The sequence below is a fragment of the Astatotilapia calliptera genome, chromosome 11 (genome assembly GCF_900246225.1).
Source record: "Astatotilapia calliptera chromosome 11, fAstCal1.2, whole genome shotgun sequence".
Lineage (NCBI taxonomy): Eukaryota > Metazoa > Chordata > Actinopteri > Cichliformes > Cichlidae > Astatotilapia > Astatotilapia calliptera.
The window spans coordinates 8581511-8605097 of NC_039312.1; the positions used below are offsets into that span (position 1 = coordinate 8581511).

At 40.6% G+C, this 23587-nt stretch overlaps 1 protein-coding gene across 1 annotated transcript; it reads right to left on the bottom strand.

Annotated features, from left to right (window-relative positions):
* Window positions 1–973: 973 nt before the first annotated feature.
* On the bottom strand, window positions 974–16136 carry mboat1 (membrane bound O-acyltransferase domain containing 1). The gene is made up of 13 exons (XM_026183983.1): window positions 15848–16136; window positions 15251–15396; window positions 14090–14167; window positions 12529–12624; window positions 11023–11078; window positions 10581–10635; window positions 8085–8277; window positions 6523–6715; window positions 6306–6409; window positions 6123–6187; window positions 5901–6033; window positions 5360–5511; window positions 974–3531 (listed from the first exon to the last, which is right to left on the bottom strand). The coding sequence occupies exons 1-13, from the start codon at window positions 15935–15937 to the stop codon at window positions 3366–3368; spliced, it is 1527 nt and encodes a 508-aa protein (XP_026039768.1). The 5' UTR covers window positions 15938–16136; the 3' UTR covers window positions 974–3365.
* Window positions 16137–23587: the final 7451 nt, after the last annotated feature.

The following is a 23587-nucleotide window of genomic DNA, read 5'->3' on the forward strand; positions in this document are numbered from 1 at the left end:
TCTGTCAGCTTGGGAAAGTGAAGCTGTGCTTTTCTTTATGATCCAGGAACTTCCAGCCTCTCCTCCTTTTTTAATATCTCTTCCTACTCCTGTGCAAGCGTTTGGATCAAATAGTAGCAAAGATTTAGGAGGACTAGCACAGAATGCATGAACAAATGAAAGACAAGGACTGAGCCTGAACAATAAGTGGAGGCTTTTTCTTGTTTTATATTGTTCATTAAGGACAGTTAAATTTTGTTTTGTTATTTGTTTCGATGATGAAATGTATGATAATCTTTTCTTTTTTCATTCTGTAATTTGATCAAACTTCATAGATTAGTCATTTTTTCCTTTCATCCTGTACATTTTTGTAGCTTGTGTGGAAAACTTATCCAACTTGTTTACACATTTTTAGGTGACAGGTTGAGGATTTCTAAGAAATATGCAAACACTACAGCTGACTAAAAAAAAGGTGCATACTCTCAACTTTTCTAATCCTTCTAGATGATTGGTTATATTTGCAAAAACTAGCTATGCAAGCATCCATACTTTTCTGATCAGCTGTTGTTGTTTTAATAACAGCTGAGGTATTTGAGTCTCTCTAAAATGAAAACAGTCAGGCAGTGTAGTGATTGTTCACTTCATTTTATACATGTTTGTTTTCCTCTCGTCTTGCCTCACAGTTGTCATTACGTGACTGAATTCAGGCAGAATCACTGCACACGCGCACACACACCCACACACGTCTGTGTCACATGGGAAAAGACGTGACACAAGGGACAAAGATGGAGCCCCTTTGAGAATATCATCCGAGGTTAAATTGCTGTGGGGAGAGGCGTCGCATGGAGAAGGAGAGCAAACTGTAAGAACGAACACAGCAAATGTTTTCTTCTGACATCAGAAATTGTTTGTTCCTAAAAGAGGTTTTACAGTCACATCTTCAGAGCACAAAAACAAAAAGCGTCTTCGTTATAGTTTATAATAAACCTGCAACAGAGTTTCATTCGAGCTTTATTTGTTACTCAGACTTTCCTCCACACAAAACACTAAAATGGAGCACTGGTGTAATCAGAAAATCTCACATTCTCACAGTCAGTACAATTAGACAGCAAACATCATCAAAGCAAATACAAAAATATCTTCAGTATCGGTATTAAATCATTTAAATAGCTGCTCGTCAACATATTCATACTGTAAATCTGCCCCTCTGCTCGTCTTCCTGCTCTAAAATCACAGCGCCGACACAGAAACCCGTGGAGCCACAAATATGTTGCCGGGTTAATGAGGCCTGTGGGTACCAAGTGTAATACACTTACACTTTTTAGACCCAAATGTACTCATGTACGTTCAAAGATTACCATATTCAAAAAAAATTTAATAGCATTTTTAACTTCCTTTAAAATACCCTGGTATGTCTATTTTTTAAGTGTTAAATTCATGCTTTCTCCTCATCCCAAGTTTTGTGAAGCAGCTGTAACATCACCTGATATGTCAAAAAGTCAAGCCTCAAAGCAGAGCCTTAATAAATTTAAGGGTTTAGTCAGTATGTAAAAAGTGAGCCAAACAGGCGAACATTTTCTGTCGTTATCAAGTTTAGATTAAATTCCAACACGGATAATAAAAAAACATTAAGATTGTTCTTCTAACGTGATTAAACGTGATGCACTAGGCAACTTGTATAATGCATTGTAAGACATTTTCAAATGTGATGCGCATTTTCTTTACAAAACAACATCTTGCACTGCAACTCGTGTTATAACAAACGTATTGAAAAGCTATCACATAGCTTGCAGACAGCACCATTAAAGAACAATCCGACTGTGCCACCTTTAAAACTACTAATGCTCCAAAATCTGTAATCAGTCCTAAAATTTAAAAAAAAAAAAAAGTACTGCAAAATAAATTAAAAAGGCAAAGGTGTCTCGTGTTTACAGTCTGTAATCTGCACATTAACTTCTAGTTTTTCAGCATCATCTGTGCAAAAGGAAACGCTTGTGCAGGGAAGAAAATGAATTCTGATGCAACGCCATCGTGTCACATGGAAAAATGGCTGTTTATGTCAGTCAGATGACTTTTCTTCATGACTTGGCTCAGCTCAGTTCACACAACCACCAGATGTCTCTGTTAAATCAAACCTCCGCTGCTACAAAGAATCACGGAAACATCACTTTTTCAGATCATAATTTCCATTTTGAGCCTTTTCTCAGCTTCCTTGACATTTTGCCAACAGGGACTGAGCACTGTGCACATTAACTACCTTCACTTTTGTCACTGTTAGAGAAAAGGGGACTTTCAGTAGAGGAATAGATCAACTTTACTAATTTAACTATGCGAAGTGTACTTTGGCTTTCAACCAACAGGGGCAAAAGATTTCATTTTATTTCTTACCTTTTCCTTTTTGTTCACAGAGACTGAAGCCAAGAAATATAGAAACTATAAAATACTAGTCTCCTCACCTGAAGGAGCTGCCATACTCATTAAAAACATTAGTAATGGTTAACAGTAATATTAAGGCTTCCACTAAAAAGCTTAAGAGCTCCATGGTCTGATTAGTTTTTCATGTGGTTTTAATCCAAGCCAGTAAACAGTGGAAGTATTGTGACAGTTCATGATTAGGTCCACACACTCGGGGGTCACTGACAGTGGCTGTTGGGATATAACAGTGGGGCGAACCATCACCCACACAGATCTACAAAATCCTCTGGGCAGAGCGAGTGCAGCGGGTGCAGCCTCCTCTTGGCATGCTCCTCTGCAGCCTCACAAGGGCAGCCTTTGTGTGCCGCCCGAATGCGACCGAGTACAAACATGTCTAAGAGCGACTATATGTGCGTTTTTGTTTCCTAGTGTCTATTTATGCATGAGTTTGCGTGTGCATGTGTCCTGGTATTTGTGGCCCGTTTATGAGCTGCAGACCCGTTGTGCTGGCTGAGATCCCACCAGTCAGTGGGACAGCACAGATTGAGGACAGGAACGAAAGTGAGTCTCAATACTCTCTTCACACTGTTGTATTGTTGTTGGAGGAGGCAGGCTGGTGCTGGTGAGATGGCCAAGGAGGGAGGAAAAGCTGCAGGGAGCGGGAGTAGGTAAAAGGGGAAAGGGGGTTGGGGGCCAGCATTCTGGTGGCGGTGGTGGTGGTTGTACCAGAACCATTTCCTCAGCTGAGGTTTTTCTTCAGTGTCTGCCTGATGAGCTTCAATCATGGGAGAGGGCTCTCCCCGTACACATCCAGTACCATAAGTACAAATTTCCTTTACTCTGTATAGTCAAAAAATAAATAGCACAATGTTTTCCCATTTCAAGCTGGCTGAATGCCCTAGGGATACTCATTTGTCTTTGAGAGGAGACAGAGTCCTAAAAGCCTGGTAAAAGAACGCGAAGTGAGATTTTCAGTCTTTGTCATTGTTGTTGGAGTGAACATGCTGGCACTGGGCTGAGCACGGAGCGGAGGAGGAGACAGAGGAGGTTTTGGTGGTGGGTTCCCTGGGTTTATGTTTGCGATGCAGGGCGACTGCAGCCAGAATGCTGATTATGTGCACGTGGAAGTACATGGACCTAGGTGGGAAAAACAGAGTGGAACTTTTATTATGTAGGGAAAAAAATGATCCAGCTAGATTTATACTAGATTCATTAATAATTCAGATTAGAAACGAGCAACAATATCACACTTAACTACTAACTTATGACAAGAAACCATGCGCATTGTGTTTACAATGGGGCAAGCAGTCATCATATGTTTCAAAACTAGTCACATGGCAACAACATAATGCATTTAGGCACGTGAGTATGGTTAAGATGACCTGCTGAAGTTCAAACTAAGCAACAGAATGAGAAAGAAAAAAAGGTGAAGTGAGTGACTTTGGATGTGACATGGTTGTTGGTGCCAGATGGCTGGAGTATCCTGAGCATTTCAGAAACTGCTGAGCAACTGACAATTTCCCACACAACAGTCTGGTGGTCCAAATGGTTAAAAATAAATAAATTAAATAAAAATATATCTGGTAAGAAGCAGTTCTCTGGGTAAAAATGCCTTGTTGATGCCACAGGTCAAAATGGCCAGACTACTTTAGAGCTGATAGGAAAGTAACGGTGATTCACATTATTACACCCAAATAATTACAACCAAGATATGCAGAAGACCATCTCTTAATGCACAATAGTAGCAGAAAACCACACCATGCTGTCAGCTAAGAACAGGAATCTCACAGTGGCTCTCCAAAACTAGACACTGGAAGAACGTTGCTTGGATAAGATGCTGATGAGTTACAATTTCTGCTGCCAGATTCAGACGTTAGGGTCAGAGTTTGGTGTAAACACCATGAAAGCATGACTCTACAAGGCACGCCCTGCATGGTATTAATGGTTCAGGCTGCTGTTGGTGGTGCAATGGTGTGGGGGACCACACCTTGGTACACTTTGAGCCCATTAAGCTCAAACTGACCTACCTGACTATTGTTGCTGACCATGTTCATCCCTTTGTAACCACAATGTAACTAGTTTTTAATGGTGCTACCAGCACAATAACACACCATGCCAAAATGCAGAAAAAATTAACCCCAAAACTGGTTTCTTGAACATGTACTCAAATATCCTCCACAATCAACAGCTCTCAATCTAAAAGCACCTTTGGGATGTGGTAGTTTAGGAAATTCACATCATGGATGAGCAGCAAAGAAAATCTGTAGCAACTGTCATGCTTTTGCATGTCAGTATGGACTAATGAACCTAGGTGAGCCAATGCTGTGAAAAAACTGAAGCAGTTTTGAAGGCAAAAGGGCCTTCAAAGCTATACCATGCTAACAATACCAGTATTAGCATGCTAATACCAGTATTAACATGGTATACCTAATAAAATGGCCAGTGAGTGTGGATTAAAAATTAGTTCTAAGACCATCAAAATACACACGAACATGAAACGTCACCGAATTGTTTTATGTTTTTAAATAGTAAAGGATTTTTAAATACTACATAAACACACAGTTGCGTGCTCCTATATGGTCTACAGGTGTGCAGACAGACATTTACTGCAGAAAATAAGGAAATAAAGGGGATTTATTATGCTAGAGCTAAAGGAGAATCTAGAGCATTGCAAAGAGCAGTCTCGGGGACTTGCCCTTACTTCCTGTCTCTCGCTCAACTGTCAAAGAGAGGAAATGTGGCCAAGAACGGTTTATTGACGCATGATATAAGAACTGTTGACAATCCACTCGGCATGCCTGTGGTTACAGTCAGCGTGATTATGCCTCTTTGGAAGTTTATGGATGTATGTAGAGGGGTTCCTGCTCACCTTCACATGTATGAGTACATAGAAAGATTAATAGAACGCAGAACCACACAGAGTTGAAGCAAAAGGATAATTTGATTAAAGCGGGGTATGACGTACCTGTAATAAACTATAGTGTAGTTAACTGCAAGAAGGAGAAAAGGCATGACAGTGTAGCAGATGGCCAGCTGTGTGGCTGCCCAAGTCAAGATGTCATAACCCAGCTTCATCACTCTGGAGCCCAGGAAGTAATGACGAATTGACCTCCGTATCTGGTGGGGAGAGGCAGACGGACAACAATTATCGTTTAACAGATGACAGGATTAGTGTATTCAAGGAAAACTTTTGTTGAACTATTTAATTAACATGCGAGAAGCAGAAAGTGCCAAGTGCAATAAAAAGTCAGTTAAAGCTGTTCCCAGAGAGGTTTTGTTTGAACAGGCACCAAAAACATTTTTAGAGCCACTTTCATGCTGATAAGATATGTTTTTGTTTGTAGTTGTACTGAGGAAACTGAAATATCCTTAATCTTCACAAAGCTACCGTTGTAAATGTAACAAGAGCTGTCCCATCTATTCATGGTCAGTTTGTGTCCATACAGTCCGATTACCTTCCATTTGTATTTTAGAGCATTACTTTGCAGATAATGTAGACAACTTACAGCTCTTGCTGCTATGGTGATGGGGATGGCGGTGAGGAAGGTAAAATAGTACCCTGGATAAACACCATGCCACAAAGCAGACAGGATAAAGGTCAACGCCAAACGGTGCTTTGGTGCTCGGTCATAGCACACCCTGAAAAAGGAACGGGTTGGGAATTTCACTTTTTTTTTCCCCACTTTCCGACTGTGCACACAATTTGATTTCACACTCGCAACACTTACGTTTTAAGCCAAATTCCTGTTCGAATATTCCAGTTGTCTATGAAGGTCTTGAAGCTGGTTGCTGTCTAAAAGAAAAAAGATCAATAGCTACAATAAGAGTGTGCTCCAGTGTCTAATTAACTCACAATTGGACACAGTGCTGAAAGATCATGGTCTCGATTTTAAGCATCTGAAACGCGGCACCTCAATCCCGATGATGTTGAGGTTGCTGATGAGGTCCCAGGATGGCTTTCCATGTTCATCCATCCCAAGGAAACCATATCCTGCAGCATTGTTGACTGCATCAGCTGACAGAGGAAGAAGAAGATCATCACATGACATCCGTGGCATTTGTCCCCAGAAGCAATAAAAAACAAAACAAACTGGCCAAGTAAAACACACAGACGCACTAAATACCCACCTAATGTCCAGGCGAAGTAGAATTTGGGCCTTGCAGCTTGTATGGAGAAGAAAGCATAAGTGAGCCTGGTGAGGAAGGAGGCTTGGCTCACAAAGTCGGGGTCAACGTTGTACTTTATGGGCAAGGACCGAGTGACAGTAAGGAAGAACAGCATACAGCCGGCGCAGACTAGCAGCTTATGACAAACGGCGGTCTGCAGAGAAAGCAAATTACTTCTGAGCACTGATAGAAGCACCATTACAAATGGAGAATATTAGGATTACCATTAAATCTTAAGCAATCAGCATCTATGGCTTAACTTAACCCAAGAGAAACCAGAAACAAACTATCAGTTTGTAGCTCTGCTCTAGTGGATACATTTAAAATGTTCACCACAGAAGTTACACATTTTCTTTGAAGCTGAAAAAAGTCCTCCTGGGTACCTCAGTAATATCTGACCTTCTGCGACTATATGTTTGTAGCAGATTTTTATCTAGTCCACATCAGCCAAGACCTTTCTATAGTTTTTTTATGAAAATGAAGCCATGCAAAACTTTAACCTCCCTACTGAAGGTATTTTCTGAGTTATAGGCCCCCATGTAATTTATGTTAAAGAGGTTAGGTTGAAATTTGGTGCTTTTTAGGTAACCTTATTGTTTTTTCCAGCATAACTCCTTAAGTACAACAGCTATCACATGAAACAAATTTCAGCTATTAAAAACTGCAACCAATGTAATTTTACACCCTCTGCAAGTTTTACAATGTAAAGAAAAATCTAATTTTCTATAATCAACTTTCAGCGCTAGCATCACGGGATGCATCACAATTTTGATAGCAACTTTGCACAGATTTCAATTACTATGACAGAGTAACCGAAATAAACATTTATAGCTTAGACGTTTTATTTGTTTTCTGAGAATTCAATAGAGAACTTCAAGGGTGTTTTCACAATGTTGGATAGATAACAGGTCAAAAGAAGTTACATCATAGCAAGGTCGTTTTGCTCTTTAGTCCTTAAAAGTCCTGGCCTGCTAATGTGAACTTTAAGGGCCTGTAATTCCAAAAATATTCATTGTGCGTAGGCGAAATTTTGCACATCTTTATTCAATTTAGACTTCTCTAAACACCTGTTCTAAGTTTTATCTACTCTTGTTTCTGTAGGATATCAAGAAGGCCAGATCCTCATGTCAATTCAGACACGCAACTCTTGCTGTGAACTTGTGTAAACTTATTTCCAAGGAACAGCCAATCAGAAGAAAACTAGCTAAGAAGATGGGGAAGAGAGTCAAAATGACCTACTTCAGAAACTGAATCAAGTGTAAGCATGCACCACATCCCAGTAAAAGAATTATTTTTGAACTGTGAATGATGTAAAGTAAAGGACAGTTCAAACGCTCTTTCAATAAAACAAGAACAAGAAGTAAAGCCACTGTAGTAAAGTTACAGAGATTCCAACCAATGGAAGACGAAACATATTGCTGGATAAGCATTTAATCCCCCTCCTGATAAAACAATAACCTATCAATATAAAAATGAAAAAAGTTAAAGACTACAAGACTAGTAACCAGTATTCATGAACTTACCAGAGGTGATGGGTCCTGGGTCTTATTGTAGCCATTCTGCCGATTACTTGAGGCATGCTGCTGCTTGAGCCTCGTGCTGATGTGTCTGCCCTCTATGAAGTCTATGTACTCTTTGTAGTTACTGCATGGCCCCACCAAGACACTCAGAAAGTTCAGATTGTAACTCAGGTACTCGATGAGAGAAGGCCTCACACTACAAAGAGACGAGGCAGAAATCACTGAAAAGAAACAAACCTTTTCGAAACACTAACTGAGATCGCTTTGAGTGAAACGTGACGGTGCTACTTTAGATTTTCTTCCAAGGTGATCTGAGAAATACATGCCATCTAGTTTTAAATTAAACATCCAACAGGTCATGGTCAGTCAGCATCATTGCATCTTTAACTCTGTTTCTCTGACCCTGTACATATACCAGCTGCCGAGCAATAAAACGAACCAGGATGGGTATTAAAACCTGACCTAATTCATGACCAAATGTGCTTCCATCCATGTTACAAACTATGTGTAATATTTACAGTACAGGAGAACTTGTATGCAAAACTGGAATAAGGACAATGTCTGGTCCCTGATAAATAAGAACAAAATTAGTCCAGTTAATCGAATATTTAAGTATTATGACAAACACATCAATTACCAGATTTACAGCTACTGGGTTATTGCACAGGTAGGCGGCTATATTTTATGGCTGCTTTTAAAATACATTTTAATTCATTTTAAAACGGCATGCATAGTACAGTCCATTGATAATGTGATTTCATGAATTCACATGCACAAAAATGTTTTTCCATGCAAAACGATGTCTCTTTTCTAAGTTCCCAGCATGCTTTTTTCCATAAATAAACTATTCACCATGATTTCATGTCCTTGTCATTGTCCTTCGTGGCTAAAGGAAAAGAAACAGTTATTTATTCTTTAAATAAGGTCCAAGTTCAGATGCACTGTTAAAGTATCTGCACATCTTTGCTGCACATGTAAACTTTACATTATAGGATTACACTCACCAGTTACGTTATTAGGTACACCTGCTAAACTGCTCCTTAATCCAAATGTGTAGTCAGTCAATGACATGGCAGCCACTTAATGCATTTAGGCATGTAGACACGGTCAATGCTGAAGTTCAAACCGAGCAGTACAGTATAGAATAAAGTTGAATTAAGTGGATTTGAATGTGGTATAGTTCTTATTGCCAGACTGGTGGTTCAGAAAAAGCTGATTTTACTGGGATTTTCTCACACAATTATCTCTGGAGATGGTCAGAAAAAGAGAAAATCTCCAATAAGCAGTGGTTCTCTAGGCAAAAAAGAATCGCTGATGCCAGAGCTCAGAGGAAAATCGCCAGATTGGTCAAGCTGATAAGAAGGCAATAGTAGCTCAAATAACCACTTGTTACAACTAAGAGCTACAGACGAGCATCTGTAAATAGAACATTTATCAACCCTTGAAGCACCAGGTACCACACTGAGGCTACAACTCACACGAGCTCACCAAAACTGGACAGCACAAGACTAGAAAAGGTTACCTGGTCTGATAAGTCTTAATTTCTGGTGCAACATTTGGGTCGGGGTCAGAATTTTGTGTAAACACCATGAAAGTATGGATCCATCCTGGTTTGTATGAACAATTTAGACTGGTGGTGGTGGTGTAGTGGTCTGGGGGCTATTTTTGTGCCACACTTTGGGCCACTTAGCACCATATGCGCATTGTCCAATGGCACAGCCTACTTGAGTATTGTTACTGACAATGTCCATCTCTTTATGACCACAATGTACTCATTGTCTAATGATTGCTTCCAGCATCATATCTCACAGCTCACATCATCGCAAACTGTAGTGGATTCCAAAGACCTCCACAGTCACAGTTGAATAGAGCACCTTTGAGTTGTGATGGTACAGGAATGTGAAATCATTCTGCATAATGAAGGTGTAGCTGACAAATCTGCAGCAGCTCTGTGATGCAGTCATGTTGACAAAGACCAGGGGTAGGCAACTCCAGGCCTCGAGTGCCAGTGTCCTGCATGTTTCAGGTGTGTCCCTGATCCAATCACAGCTGATCTATATGGCCAAATTACCTCCTTAGCATGTCTTGAAGTTCTCCAGAGGCCTGGTAACAAACTAATCATTTGATTCAGGTATGTTGACCCAGGGTGAGATCTAAAACCTGCAGGACACCGACACTCGAGGCCTGGAGTTGCCCACCCCTGATATAGACTAAAATTTGAAGAATGTTTCCTGCACCTTGGTGAATCAGTGTCATGAAAAATAAAGAGTTTGAAATGCAAAAGGGGGGCCAACCCAATACTAGCAAGTGTACCTAATAAAGTGGCTGGTATATGTACGTTTATCTATGCAGACTTGAAGGCTAAAATCGGACATAGGAAAATCCCAAAGATCTCTAGTCTGTTAAAATTAGACTCTGTTTAAAAAAACCACACACACACACACACACACACACAGTTACCACTGTAAGTTACTAACTTGCTTTGCTGTGTAAACTTACTTTATAGCCATGAGCTTCTGCTCCTGTGTCAACTGTTCAGTCTTCTTACACATACCTGAAAAAAATATGGAGTTGTTGATATCTTTAATTCCCCCCTCCCCCCTTCTCTTGTCCTTCTTTAACAGATGTTTAATTCTGACTCTAAGAGACTTTTTCACTGAAACACTAACAACTCACAATGGAAAAAAAAAAAACACAAATGTTACTAACAACATCAATGACTGCACATTTTGTGGCTCACAATTATGACTTCGACATTACATTAGAAGAGAATCAGAAGGACGCGTTTTAATAAAAGCCTAGGCTACATGTTTTACAACAGGTGTGAAAATGTGTGTAAAAGCCTGTCATCCCTGTTAAGTTACTCAGACAGCATGCTGTGAAAGGCTTGCCAATGTGCTGAGCTTCCATATGTATGTGTGCATCCACTTGTCTGACTTACCGTCATGGAGCTGGAAAGCCAACGTGGTGAGCTTCTGTGTTACTATCATCAAAGGTCTGGGCAGAGAAAGATGGTAAATTATTGTTTTTAATTTATCTTAAGAAGTTTAGAAATTGATGCTCACAACCTGTGCCTGATTGTAGGTGGGCAAATTTGAAAAGATTTCACTTTAATAATCATTTTAAATTGTATAAATGTTGCAAGTATGATAGCATAGCAATTCTAATATATGTTTTTGTTTTGTTTTTTAAGTGAAAGTAAAAACTTAAGTCATTTAAAGCATTACCAATTTAAGCACAGCACTTCCCAAGCTCACCGAGCCTCTGTGAGAGACTCTTGGATTTATTTACCATTGTGAATCACTTCATTCTTCTCTAGTTGTGGCAAATCAGGTCACTTATTAATCCAATGCAATACTTTCCTATCCCCAGAGCTTCATTGGATCATCGGGCCCCTTTTAAACCAGCACAGCTAGATTTTCAGCTTATCAAGCACACATTTAGGAAACTCATGTGAATGTGTGTCCACATATAAACTACGTCTCTCTTGCACACACACACTAGTTTGTGTTGGTGTGAGGGCTGCATTGTGTGCACAGCATGGAAAACTGAGGCAGAGAGAGGCTGGCCATGTGGCTGGCAGTGCCAGCTCAGTGAGAGCTGGCAGGGGGCTCTGAAGTAATGTTTTCAGCCAGTATGTGCAAAACTCCAGTACTATAGCATACAGGCTCCATTTTCCATTTTGTACATTATAGAGCGGGCATAGTACCTATGATTTTCATGTCAAGTGTCAATTTCAGTTCATGGAAATGCTCTTGAACAAATGCAAACAGACTTTAGAGACAATGGCTAGATGCATAACACCCTACTAAAGACAGAGCAAGAAATATAGAGGGAAACCAGAAATCTATCAGCATGAATGACTGCTGTTCAGTCTGACTCACACAACCTTTGCTCAGAAACAAAGTTAAGTAGTGAATGTAGTTTGTTTTTTGGGTTTTTTTGTACTGAATTGATACCGAAACATGAAAGTGTATCAAAAAATAAAATAAAATCTGGATCCCTAATTCAATATGGGATCACCAGAGGCTGACTCACAGTCCTGGCTGCTCATCTCTAAAGTCACATGGAGTCTAAATGAGGCTGCCAACAAATTAATCCGCACTGGAACAAGGCAAAGTAGCTGCTGCTGAATACAGAGGCCAGCAAAGTCAGCTGTCGCTTTATAAAGTATAACCACACATAGAAAAACAGACATTTCCAATTAAAATGGGAGGCAGAAAGCAGCCTAAGCTGGGCAGCGTCAACTGTGAACAATGCTGCTGCTATTTTTTTTTTCTTCAGTTGTTTTATATGTACACAAGGCTGGGGGAGTCGGTGTGTAAGCTGGTACCACCAAGGGTGGAAACTGATAACGTATCTAAACCTCAAATGTCTCCATAATGTGCTGTCACAAAGAAGGTGTGGCAAAGAGGAGAGAGAAAGAAATGCTTCAGATTTTCCTCACCCAGAGAAGTCAGTGGAAGGTATTCCATAGTTAAAGATGAAGACTCGGCTCACTTGGCACGCAGTCAGATAGCCCATAGATATCACCATGGAATACCTGAGTGGAAAAGAATGACACAAAGTAAATAAAGTAAAGGGCAGTTCAATCAATCGTTTAATACAATACCTAGAAAAAAAGAAAAAGGACAAGCTGGTGTGGTAACAGTTGAGTCACCAGTAAATGCATTTGAGGAGATTAAGAAGTTTCCTTAACTTATGAGTCATTAGAAATTACTGCAAGTGATTGTTGCCTCTCTGGGTTACTTCACAAAAATTAAAAAAAAAAAAAAAAGTGAGCATAATGTTTCTTTTTTTTTAAAATATTTGTGCCATTTACACTACCTCTAAAACTTCCAGCATGGTTTAACTTTGACAAGACGCAACTATTTCATCACACTCTCAAATGAAAAACAAAAGAATGAACAGGCACAGGTAAGAACTTGTGTCATTTCTGCAGGACTGAAAACCTGATATTCTGCTTTACATTTCACATTGTCAAAAAATTTTAAACAGTTACAAACATCGGCATATCTTAAAGTAATGATCACCCGTTGTTCTGATCGTTCCCTAGATTGTCCTGGCTTTAACCTAAAATGTTCAATTACTTTGTTTCCCCGTGTCAGTGACACAGAGGTGTGTGTCCAGAAGCCCATGTTGAGTTTACACAGTGTTTTGCCTCCAAAGCCATAGAACAATACCAGTTCTACTTTGCTCTACCTACAGGTAATCCTTGAATACCTCACCAAGATAACCGTACAATTTTGCTCTAGTAATAAAAAAACAAAAAAGCAACAACTGCCAGACACACCTGAGCCATGCTGTCTGAAGTCAACACCCATATCCACCCAGACATAATGGAAAATGTGCATATGCTCTTAAGAGTTCCACTGAAACCCTGTAAACATGAAAGTTTCAACATCCGCATAAACACCTGCTAGCTATCTTCATGAGTAGACTGGTCAGGCTGGCATGCCTGGCTGCCTGTCGCCTGACGTGTTCTCCAAAGGTTTCATGCCTTTAAAAAAGTACTTTCGTTCAGGCCACATTGGAACAGGAAGACAAAGGGGGCGAGGTGAAGTAGAATGAAGTCTTTCTTGGAATGCGCGGCAGGGAGTGAATGAGTGGTAAACTTCAAGGGCTTAAACTGAGCAACTTAGCCCACCTATGAAGTGAATGGCTTGTGGGCTGGGTTGATCTCGTCTGGCAAGTTTGACCTGAAAACAGCAACAGCTAGTTCTGCAGCCCTATCATGGTAAACGCAGTCCTGTCAATCACATACCGGCTTGATGAAGCAGGCACGTCAGTCAATGCAACCGGAAAGGTGTGTGCGCGATGAGAACGACTACAACCAGACCGACTAGGCTTAATTCATGGTTACAGGAATTACGGGCAAAAGAGCAACAGTTGCACAATCCATGTAAGAATCCACTGGTGTTTCAGACTTTTGTTTCTGTCTTTCAGAATCCATTATATAGCCATTCCCTAGACTTTTATGTTTATTGGCCTTTGAGGCTTGAATTTACCTGTGCACATTGTTGAGGTCAGCTTTGATGATGATCAGGTAGTTTGCAACAACCACAGCCAGGATGTGAGATGAATACCTGCAGAAGTGACACAAAACATTCTGTAGGTCTTTTCAATGACACAGGCAGCATGTGCCAATACAACTTAAACACATTTCCCACAGATACCTGCTGCTAAAGCACTACAATACACACCCATACAAATACATGCGTTTCCAATTTGTCTCATGACCGCATACCCTCAGTGTTCTACTACAATTATAAGCCCGAGGCATTAAAAACATGTTCTAACTGTGCACCCAGGCCAGTTAGTACCATGGCTATTTCAATGTTGTAGTTTAGCATTGTCTTGCTGAAACAAACAATATGCATGTTGTCAGAGTGGCTATATTATTTTGCTCTAAAACTTACATTATTATTAATGTGGCCTTCACAAAAGGTGGATGATACCAATGCCTTGTGCATTAAAGGACCTAGACACCACAGATGATGCTGTAGTGGCAGGAGGCAGAAGTGTTTTCTTGATCTGGTTCACATGAAGTGTTCCTGAGCGCATGCAATAATTTTTCCTACAGAAGGTCTGTTTTTAGTGCTGCAGCCTGAGGGCCTGAGACCATATTCTTAAAGAACTGTTGATCCAGTGGTCTGGTCTTTTTCTTCTTACGTTGACCTGCTACCATGTTTTAAGCACATATTTTTCCAAGGACAACACCATTTTTTCTTTCAGCATTTAACACATTGCTTTGTAGTATTTTTCCAATTAAACGTGTGATGTAAATGATTCATTAATCACTGCATTCTGATTTTATTTAAATCTTATACAGGTGGGCCCACATACAGCCCACTTTGATATTAAGTGAGGCTAGTGAAACTCCCCTTTCTGTCATTGTAAAGACATTTGAATATTTAACCCCTGAGACTTCTTAGTAGAAGAAAAAGAAGTGCCGTTTCAGTACATCTTAGTTGTTCAACATAAGTGTGTGAAATTACAGAAAAAGTTCTGGTAGCTTATTGCCTAGACTGTTCTGTAATTATAAAATATAAAGTTTTTGTTCATTGACAGAAAACACTTTTTGAAACATGGACACATAAAATATCTTTGACTCACATACTGGAGAAAAAAATGAATGGAGCAGTGTGTGAGACAGTGCCATACATTACCATCCAAAGCAGAAGACGAGAAAACCAATACCGAGCAGAGCGGCAACAAAGTGCCTGACCAGGGGACTGACATGGGCCGGGCTGAGGTAGAGACGAAAGCAGAAGGCAGAAGTTAAGGCAAACAGCTGGCATGCCAGAAAATTCACCTGTGTGGGAAGAGATAAAAATGAGGATTGGGGTGAACAGCAAAGAGAGATAATCAACAAACATTTCACGTTTTATACTTTTATAGGCAATTAAGGGCTTTACGGTATATTATAGTGTACTATGATAGTGTAAAAATTTTATAGGGACGTAAAACAGCAGCGTATGACACGTTGCAGGACTGTATCGTTATTTTTATTATTAATAATTTTCTTTAAAACGACAGAATTTAGTTTTTGGACAAAGCCTCCAATAAAAGGACAATAATGTGGACGTGGACGACTTTTAAGGAGCCACGGCACGTGTGTCCCGCAAGTAACACAAGGTTAATTGACGGAACATCATTTATGACATGAAATTTATTTATTTTTTAAGAAAAAAACCCAGTAATATATCAAAAGATTTAATTCTTCCGAAATAGCCCCACTGACTTGTGACTCACGCTTGTCCTACCTGATCAAGAGGAAAGCCCAAGTATTCACTGACAGGCAGCAGCCACTCGGATCCAGTGGTTTTAAACGGAGTCTGTGCCGGCTCGCCCATCCTACGCAGCTGTTCTGTCACGGCACCTCGGTTTGCCAGGTTATCTTTACGTGTGTTTGTAGCTAACTACGAACTATTTTCTGTGACTGAAATTCATCGTTTTCCCTTGAGCGCCTGTGACAAGTCAAACCAGTCGACAGACCAGGAACACTCCCTCCTCCTTCTTTCCCTCCCCGTCAGTACCAGTCGAGTTAGACAAAGGCAGGCGAAAAATAAATAGCCCTTCCGGTTGCGGCTTACAAATTAAAAGCCAATTCAAAGCGAATAGACCGCAGACTTCAACTAACCGCACAAATCTCTTCCAGCCTAAAGTCTTCTTTTAACCATACAATGTCCTAGAGTCCACTATTGATGAATGGAGAGCACAGATTGCTATTGTGTCCAGGCAAACGCAAAGTTGACTTGTGTGCTTTTGTTTTGAAAACATCAGCTTTATCACGAAAGACGAAATTAACCCATAATCCCGTGTGCATTAGCGCCAACATCCTAGTTAAACTTTAACCTTTACTTATGATGTTAAAAGTTTTAACAAGAATGTTGCAGCAGTTTTAAAAACATAAAAAATGTTATTACACATAACTTCCGGTGTTTTTTCGAACTTAACATCTCAGAACGTGCGTTTTCTTTCAGACTTACGGACAAAAGTTACTTATGAGCCAGTATAAACACAGTACTGTACAAAAGCTTTAAGCAACTCTTTATGTATTTATATTTTGCACGGAAAATGAGTAATAGGTGTAGTGTTTTATTGAAACATACATGGAAATACAGTATATAAGGGAAAAACAGAGTTTTTGGGAAAACTGATCTCAATGTCAATAATTTGCCTGAATTCTCTAAGGCAAGCTTTCTTCTCATCATTCAGGTAGTCTTCAGGAATAGTTCTCCAGACTTTTTTACAATGAAAGCTCGTCTTTGGATGTTGGCTGTCTTTTGTTTTGTTCTCTCCTAAAATGAAACTGCTCACATTGCTTCAATAATATTGAGGTCCGGGCTCTGGAGAGAATAGTCCATGAATAGTGCTTAATTGTGTGTTTTTCTATCCAGTTATGCCTTTACTGCATTGAGAGTGTGTTTGTGATCATTGCTGTGCTTTCCAGATGGTATTGGTGGATCAAAAAATCTCAGTAAATTTCTGTATTCACTGTACAAGAGCCTTAAATGTGTCCGGTCTTTGGTGGATTTCTTTCCTATTAGTAAAAAAAAATGTTTTTCAGGAACTGTTCATCTCCTGTAAACAGTTTTTTTAAGACTGCCACTTTTCCTCCACTTGTCCAGTTTCCCCAAAGTTTTGTAAGAACACATTGCACAGCATGCTGAAATATGTCTCATTTTTTGGTCAGCAGCTCTTTGGTAATTACTTTATTAGTGCAAAACCTATATAACTTTATTTCTGCTGAGCTGTTATCTTTGGCATCTTTCATGAGTTCCAACTAAAGAAATGTAAAAGAAATGTGTTGTTTTTGCAACAGGCTGCTAGTAACAAAGCTTATTTTACCTCATTTTAAAATGGATTCAATACATTTAAATACATAATGACAAAGCCCAAAATTTTTTGGAAATGCAGAAACCTTTCTACATGAGTTCACATTGTTGACAATGCATGTAGCATTCCACCAGTAAAAGGCATATGACAGGACATCTGGAGTTGCCAAAAGACACCCGAAGAACTCTCAGACCATGAGAAACAAAATGATCTGGTGAAGCTTCCTGTCTGGAAGAAACTAGGCACCTGTCACCATCCGTTAACTAAATCATGTTTTTCAGCAGCAGGAACTAGGAAACTAGTTAGGGTCAAGGGTAGGGATGGGTATTGATAAGATTTTCACGATTCAGATTCCATTTTCGATTCTGTTTAACGATTCGATTCTTTATCGATTCTCTTATCGATTCTTTTTAAAAAAAAGGAGAACACTAAGGTCGATTAGCTTAGAACTTTGTTTTATCTTCTCTTTGAACAAGATAGAAATTTAGGAGTAACATGGCCTTACAAACCCAGCAGTGAGATCTTAAGAGATCCAGCTTACGGCTCTTCAATGGGGTGTCACAGGGTCCCCAGGGAAAAAAAATTGTAAATGTAAAATAATAAAATAAATATTTTCCTGTAGCAATAACAAAGTATAGCATAAATTATTCTGTAGCAATTACACAAGAATATCCAGTAATGTCTCTGCCTACAATTAAACACATTCACTTACTGAAAATCATCTGCTGTGGCAAATGGGTTCAAGCCTTTTACCACAAACTTAGTCACTGCTCAGTGACATTCGTCTATCCTGGCCTGAAAGGAGACGCTACCGATAGACTGCAGCGAGAACTGCCAGCATCTGAGCCAGACTCTGTCCGTCTCTCTCATCATGGTCACTTAAATGCACAGTAATGGCAGGTTTTGTAATAAGGCAGATCGTGCTAACATAATATGCACTGTTGTTGATTATTTACCTGCCGCATTAACGGGAGAGGACGTGCAAACGTTACCGCTGCTGCTGGGTTGAGATTCACGAGTCCAGAGCGGAATTAAAAACACGACATTCATTTAAGGTCATCACGCGTTTTGTGAGCAAATGCTTTTGCATATTCGTAGTGTTTCCTCCCTTAAATGAAATATCTACTTTGCAAGTATTGCAAGTTGCCCTGTTGTCATCCGTTCTCGTAAAGTATAACCAAACTTTTTAGCGTTTGAGCTGCTTAGGCGCCGTGTTTCCTGCCAGGTAAATGACGCTCCGCAACGTGGTGACGTCATTCGGGGCGACTGGAATCGATAAGGGAATCGTTTGCAAAAATGGCAAACAATTCCAAGGAATTGAAACAGTGGGAACCGGTTCTCAACAAGAACCGGTTTTCGATACCCATCCCTAGTCAAGGGAAAGATGCATACAGCAAGGTACAGAGGCATCCTTGATGATAACCTGCTCCAGAGTGCTGTGGACTGGGGTGAAAGTTCATCTTCCAAAAGGATAACGTTCCTAAGCACCCAGTCAAAACAACAAAGGAGTGTCTTCAGAAAATTGTGTGAAAGTCCTTGATTGTCCTAAACATGAACCTAATCTCTACAAACATCTTTACAGAGATCTGAAAATGTCTGTGCACTGACGCTCCCTATCCAACCTGATGGAGCCTGAGAGGTTTTGCAAAGAGGAATGGGAGAAACTCTCCTTAAATAGGGATGCCAAGTTTGCAGCATCATACTCAAAAGAGCTGAGGCTGTAATTGTTGACATTTTGTATCATTCTAGCATCTTTACCTCACAATATAAAGCGCCTTGAAGCAAGTCTTGTTGTGATTTGCCACTATAAAAATAATATATAAAGAATTTAATTACATTTGCCAAATTTAACAAAACAAAAAGAAAATATTGAGCAAAGGCTGTGAATACTTATGTACATCATATATACATATTGGGACAGCGTGCTGGCACAATGGTCAGCACTCCTGCCTCACAGCAAGAAGCCATCTGGCTGGGGCCTTTGTGTAGAGTTTATTCAATGCATGTGTGGGTTCTCTCCAGTACTCCGGTTTCTTCCCAAAATCCCAGGTTCCCTCTGTCCCACAGTCTCTGTCTCTTGACATCCACCCGGGAAGCCCTCCTCAGGTCAGAGGAACACAACAAATATCTGGCTGACCTTCACAGGGTCTCTGCCTCACCATATCAAGCAGGTCAGAAAGTATGGTTATCCACTAAAAATGTACCTTAATGAACTGAATCTAATCTCTGAATCTGTGACCTTCCATTTAAACTTACCTCACAATATGAAGATCCATAACCCCTTTCATCTCTCCCAGCTGAAGCCAGTCTGGACCAGCCCAGAAACGTGAGTTAACTACAAAGGAATTACCCAAGTCTTTAGACGCTTTAATTTCCATGTGCATTAGAATGGATGACTGCACGCATGAGTATGGCAAACAGTCCATTGGCTCTAGTGGTGGATTCACGCCGGCCATTGGAGCCTCCTTAGGAGAACAGAGCCCAGGAGGAAGTGAACCATGGGGAGGAGCGGTCCATGCAGCTCAGCCGAGCCCAGCTATCGCCATCAGACATTAGGAAGTGGCTGCTGGCTGGTGAGTACTTCTCTTGTGGTCAGAAAGGGCATTATGTCAATGCCTGTCCTTCGCGCCCACGCCCATCAGTAACCGTAGGGGTACAGTGTATCCCTACCTCCACTCAGGTACTTGGCAAAATTATTCTTAATCCTTATATTCACCTTTATAATGCCTCCATCGACTCAGGAGCAGAGTAAAATTTTATTGAATAGTCTTTAGCCAAGAAACTCAACCTCCTGTTAATTCCTCTGACTTAACCGTTGCAAGTCTCTGCCTTAAATGGCACCAGACATCGCCTATCGAACTCAGCCCATCAACCATGTAGAAATCTGTTCCTTTTTCATGCAAATGGAACTCCCTTAGTCCTTGGTTATCCATTGCTGAGTATTCATAACCCACAGATCAACTGGTCTAAAGGCTGTATTTCCAGGTGGAGCCTTTTGTTGCTGTGAAAACTGTTGCTTGCTGCAAGACCTCACACCGAGCACATCTACTGCGGGTGTGGTACCTGTTATCGGACCCGGAGTTAGCAACATCCCCCTCAAAACCCGAAGAGGAGAGTCCTGGCCCCTAGCCCTGCCAGTGTAGCAGAAATGGTGACGGATGATGATGGCAGCAGCAGCCGTTCTTCTCTGCATGAGTAGCTTAATGTTGTTCGTATGTAATTTACATTGAGTGGGCTAACCACGTTATTAAATTAATGCATGTAAGGTGAACTAGCAAACACCGTCGTTGTTACATGCGGCTGTCTTCTTGTTTGATGGCAGATGCCCCCTTCACCCTGGCCAAAAAGGCTAAAATGACCAAAGAAAAGGTGGAAAACAGTTAAACATGAGAGGTTTTTGGACAAAGTTTGTGTTTTTTCCATTGTTTAAGCACTGCTTCCAGCCAAGAGTGATACCATATATGCCCCATAGCTGCAGAAAAGGCTAACATTGTTATGTTTTTACAAAAAACAGCTGAACATGAGAGGTTTTTGGACAAAGTTTGTGTTCTCCATTCTTTAAGCACCGGTTCGAGCACCGTTTAAGCACCAGCACCGTTTCAAAGGAACCGGTTTGGCACCAGTATCGGATAAAGCCTAAATGATACCCATCCCTAATTTGTTACTGCAAGGAGCTCAATTTATAAAATGCACACCACCTAATCAGAATAAGGGAGGGAGAGGAATAGAAAACAATACTAGCCTTCAATACTCACCTTGGACATTTCGAATATCTGGTCATGCCATTTCGACTCACTAACGCCCCTGCAGTGTTTCAGGCCTTAGTGAATGATGCCCTAAGAGATTTCATCAGTTATTTTGTATTTGTTTACGTTAATGACATTCTCATCTTCTCCAAATCCAGGTCGGAACACATGAAACATGTCCGCTAAGTCCTGCAGCAGTTGCTGGAGAACCACCTCTTTGTAAAAGGAGAAAAATGTGAGTTTCACATCCAGTCAGTTTCCTTCCTCAGGTTCATCGTAGAATAAGGTAAGCTACAAGCTGACCCGGCTAAGATTAAAACCGTGGTGGAGTGGTATCAACCCCAAACAAGGAAACAGCTTCAAAGATTCCTTGATTCTGCTAATTTGTGGGCGACTGGGAGCTTCTAACCATCAAGCTTGCATTAGAAAAATGGAGGAAATCGCTGGAGGGGATGGAACATCCACAGATCATCTGAATGGACCACAAGTATCTAACGTATGTGCAGGCAGCCAAGTGTCTGAATGCTCGTCAGGCCAGGTGGGCTTTAGCCTTCGCCCATTTCAATCTCACTATCACTTACAGGCCTATATCCCTTAATGTAAAACCAGACCCTCAATCACACCAATTCTCTACTCTGAATGAGACCTCAGAGAAGGAAGAGCCCATATTACCCGCTACTTGCATCATCGAATCTCTCACATGGGAGATCAAGCCACTGATAAAGGAGGCTCAGCAGGAAGAACCAGAACCTGGATCTAGACTCTCAGATTGTCTACACCACATGTGTAAAAATCAAGGCCTGTGGGCCAAATGTGGCTGGAGAACTTCTGCATTAAAATAAGTTTACTGTATGTTGCTTAAAAGTGCATGTTGAGCATAAACTACATCTCCCACAATGCATTTTGATTATTACCCTGTTTTGTAAAATTATGTTTCTGTCATATGTTTGTTGTGCCATAGTCCTGCCACTCTTGACTTGAATCTTGTAAATATTGCTGAGGTAGTTGGGAGACTGTCACAAAGAAAACCACGTTTTTGGAATTGTTTTTGCACATCGTTGCCTGTTTTTTCACTATAAATAAATTCACTGTCACCTATCAGGAAGTCCTGCATCTGGATCTTGTTTTCCCTGAAACCTGACAGTCTCTCTGTGCTAGCCCTGCAACAGACTGGCAACGTGTCCAGGGTGCAGTGTTGGGGAGTAACGGAATACCGCTGTTACGTATTTAAAATACAAAATATGAGTAACTGTATTCCGTTACAGGTACCGTTTAAAAAGGTGGTATTTAGAATACAGTTACTTTGTTGAAATAAATGGATTACACGGCGGTACTTTCCTGTTTCATATTGTCGCGGGTCAGGACTGTTTTGGTTTTGTTTGACAGCTATGTTCTGTAGTTCCAGGCGGCAGCGTTGCGGTTGCCATGGTTACAGGGCGACGCTTGCGCTCTGCGTGTTTCCTGGGTGAGAGAGGCCTTTTTGTTGTTGTTGTTGTTGTGCTAAGCTAATAGGCAGAATGCTACAGGTATAACTCTAAAGAATGTAGCCTCATGGGCAGTGTAGTCCGTGCTGCTGGGAGAATGGACTGCCATACACGTTATGTGTCTGTGAGCGCAAGGAGGGAGAAAAAGGCGAGTGGAAAAGTATGAGCTGTCATCGAGCAAAAACGGGAGCTGGAAGCATGTAAATATAATAATAACCACTGCAGCCAAGAAGAGTGCCCGATGAGCCCAGTTGTAAGTACGCTATTGACTGTACGCTGTGTTCGGAGCAGCAGCCTTTCAACGCCTCTCTTTGTCTCTGGCAAGCAAAGTTGACCCAGACAACAAAGTAAAGCTATTTTTCGGCTACCAGCCCGACACCGAACCCGGTATATTAGTCAGAGGTCCCTTTACTACAGTTCGGAGCCGCGGACCTTCAGTAACATTAATAAATCACAGCAATAGTACATTCACGTAGTTGTAAAAAGCATGATAATATATTAAGTAATCCAAAGTATTCAGAATACGTTACTCTCATCGAGTAACGTAACGGAATACGTTACAGAATAAATTTTGGGGCATGTATTCTGTAATGGAATACATTTTAAAAGTAACCTTCCCAACACTGCCAGGGTGTACCCTTTCTCTAGCCCTATGGTAGCTGGAAGAGGTTATTGATTTTATGGGAACATCTGTGCTGAGTATAGCCTAGGAGTTCTAAGGTCAAAATGGGATTTGCAACAACCCTTGGGTTGTTGCAAATGACCAAACTAAGATCCTGTGGAGATACAGCAGGGCTCTAGAGTGTGACCAATTTGGTCGCAAATGCGACCAAATTTTTCAGTGGTGCAACTAAAAAACAAAAAAAAAAAAAAAAAAAATTTTGGTTGCACCTGTGCGACCAAATGTTCGGGTAGCAAAAAAAAAAAAAAAAAA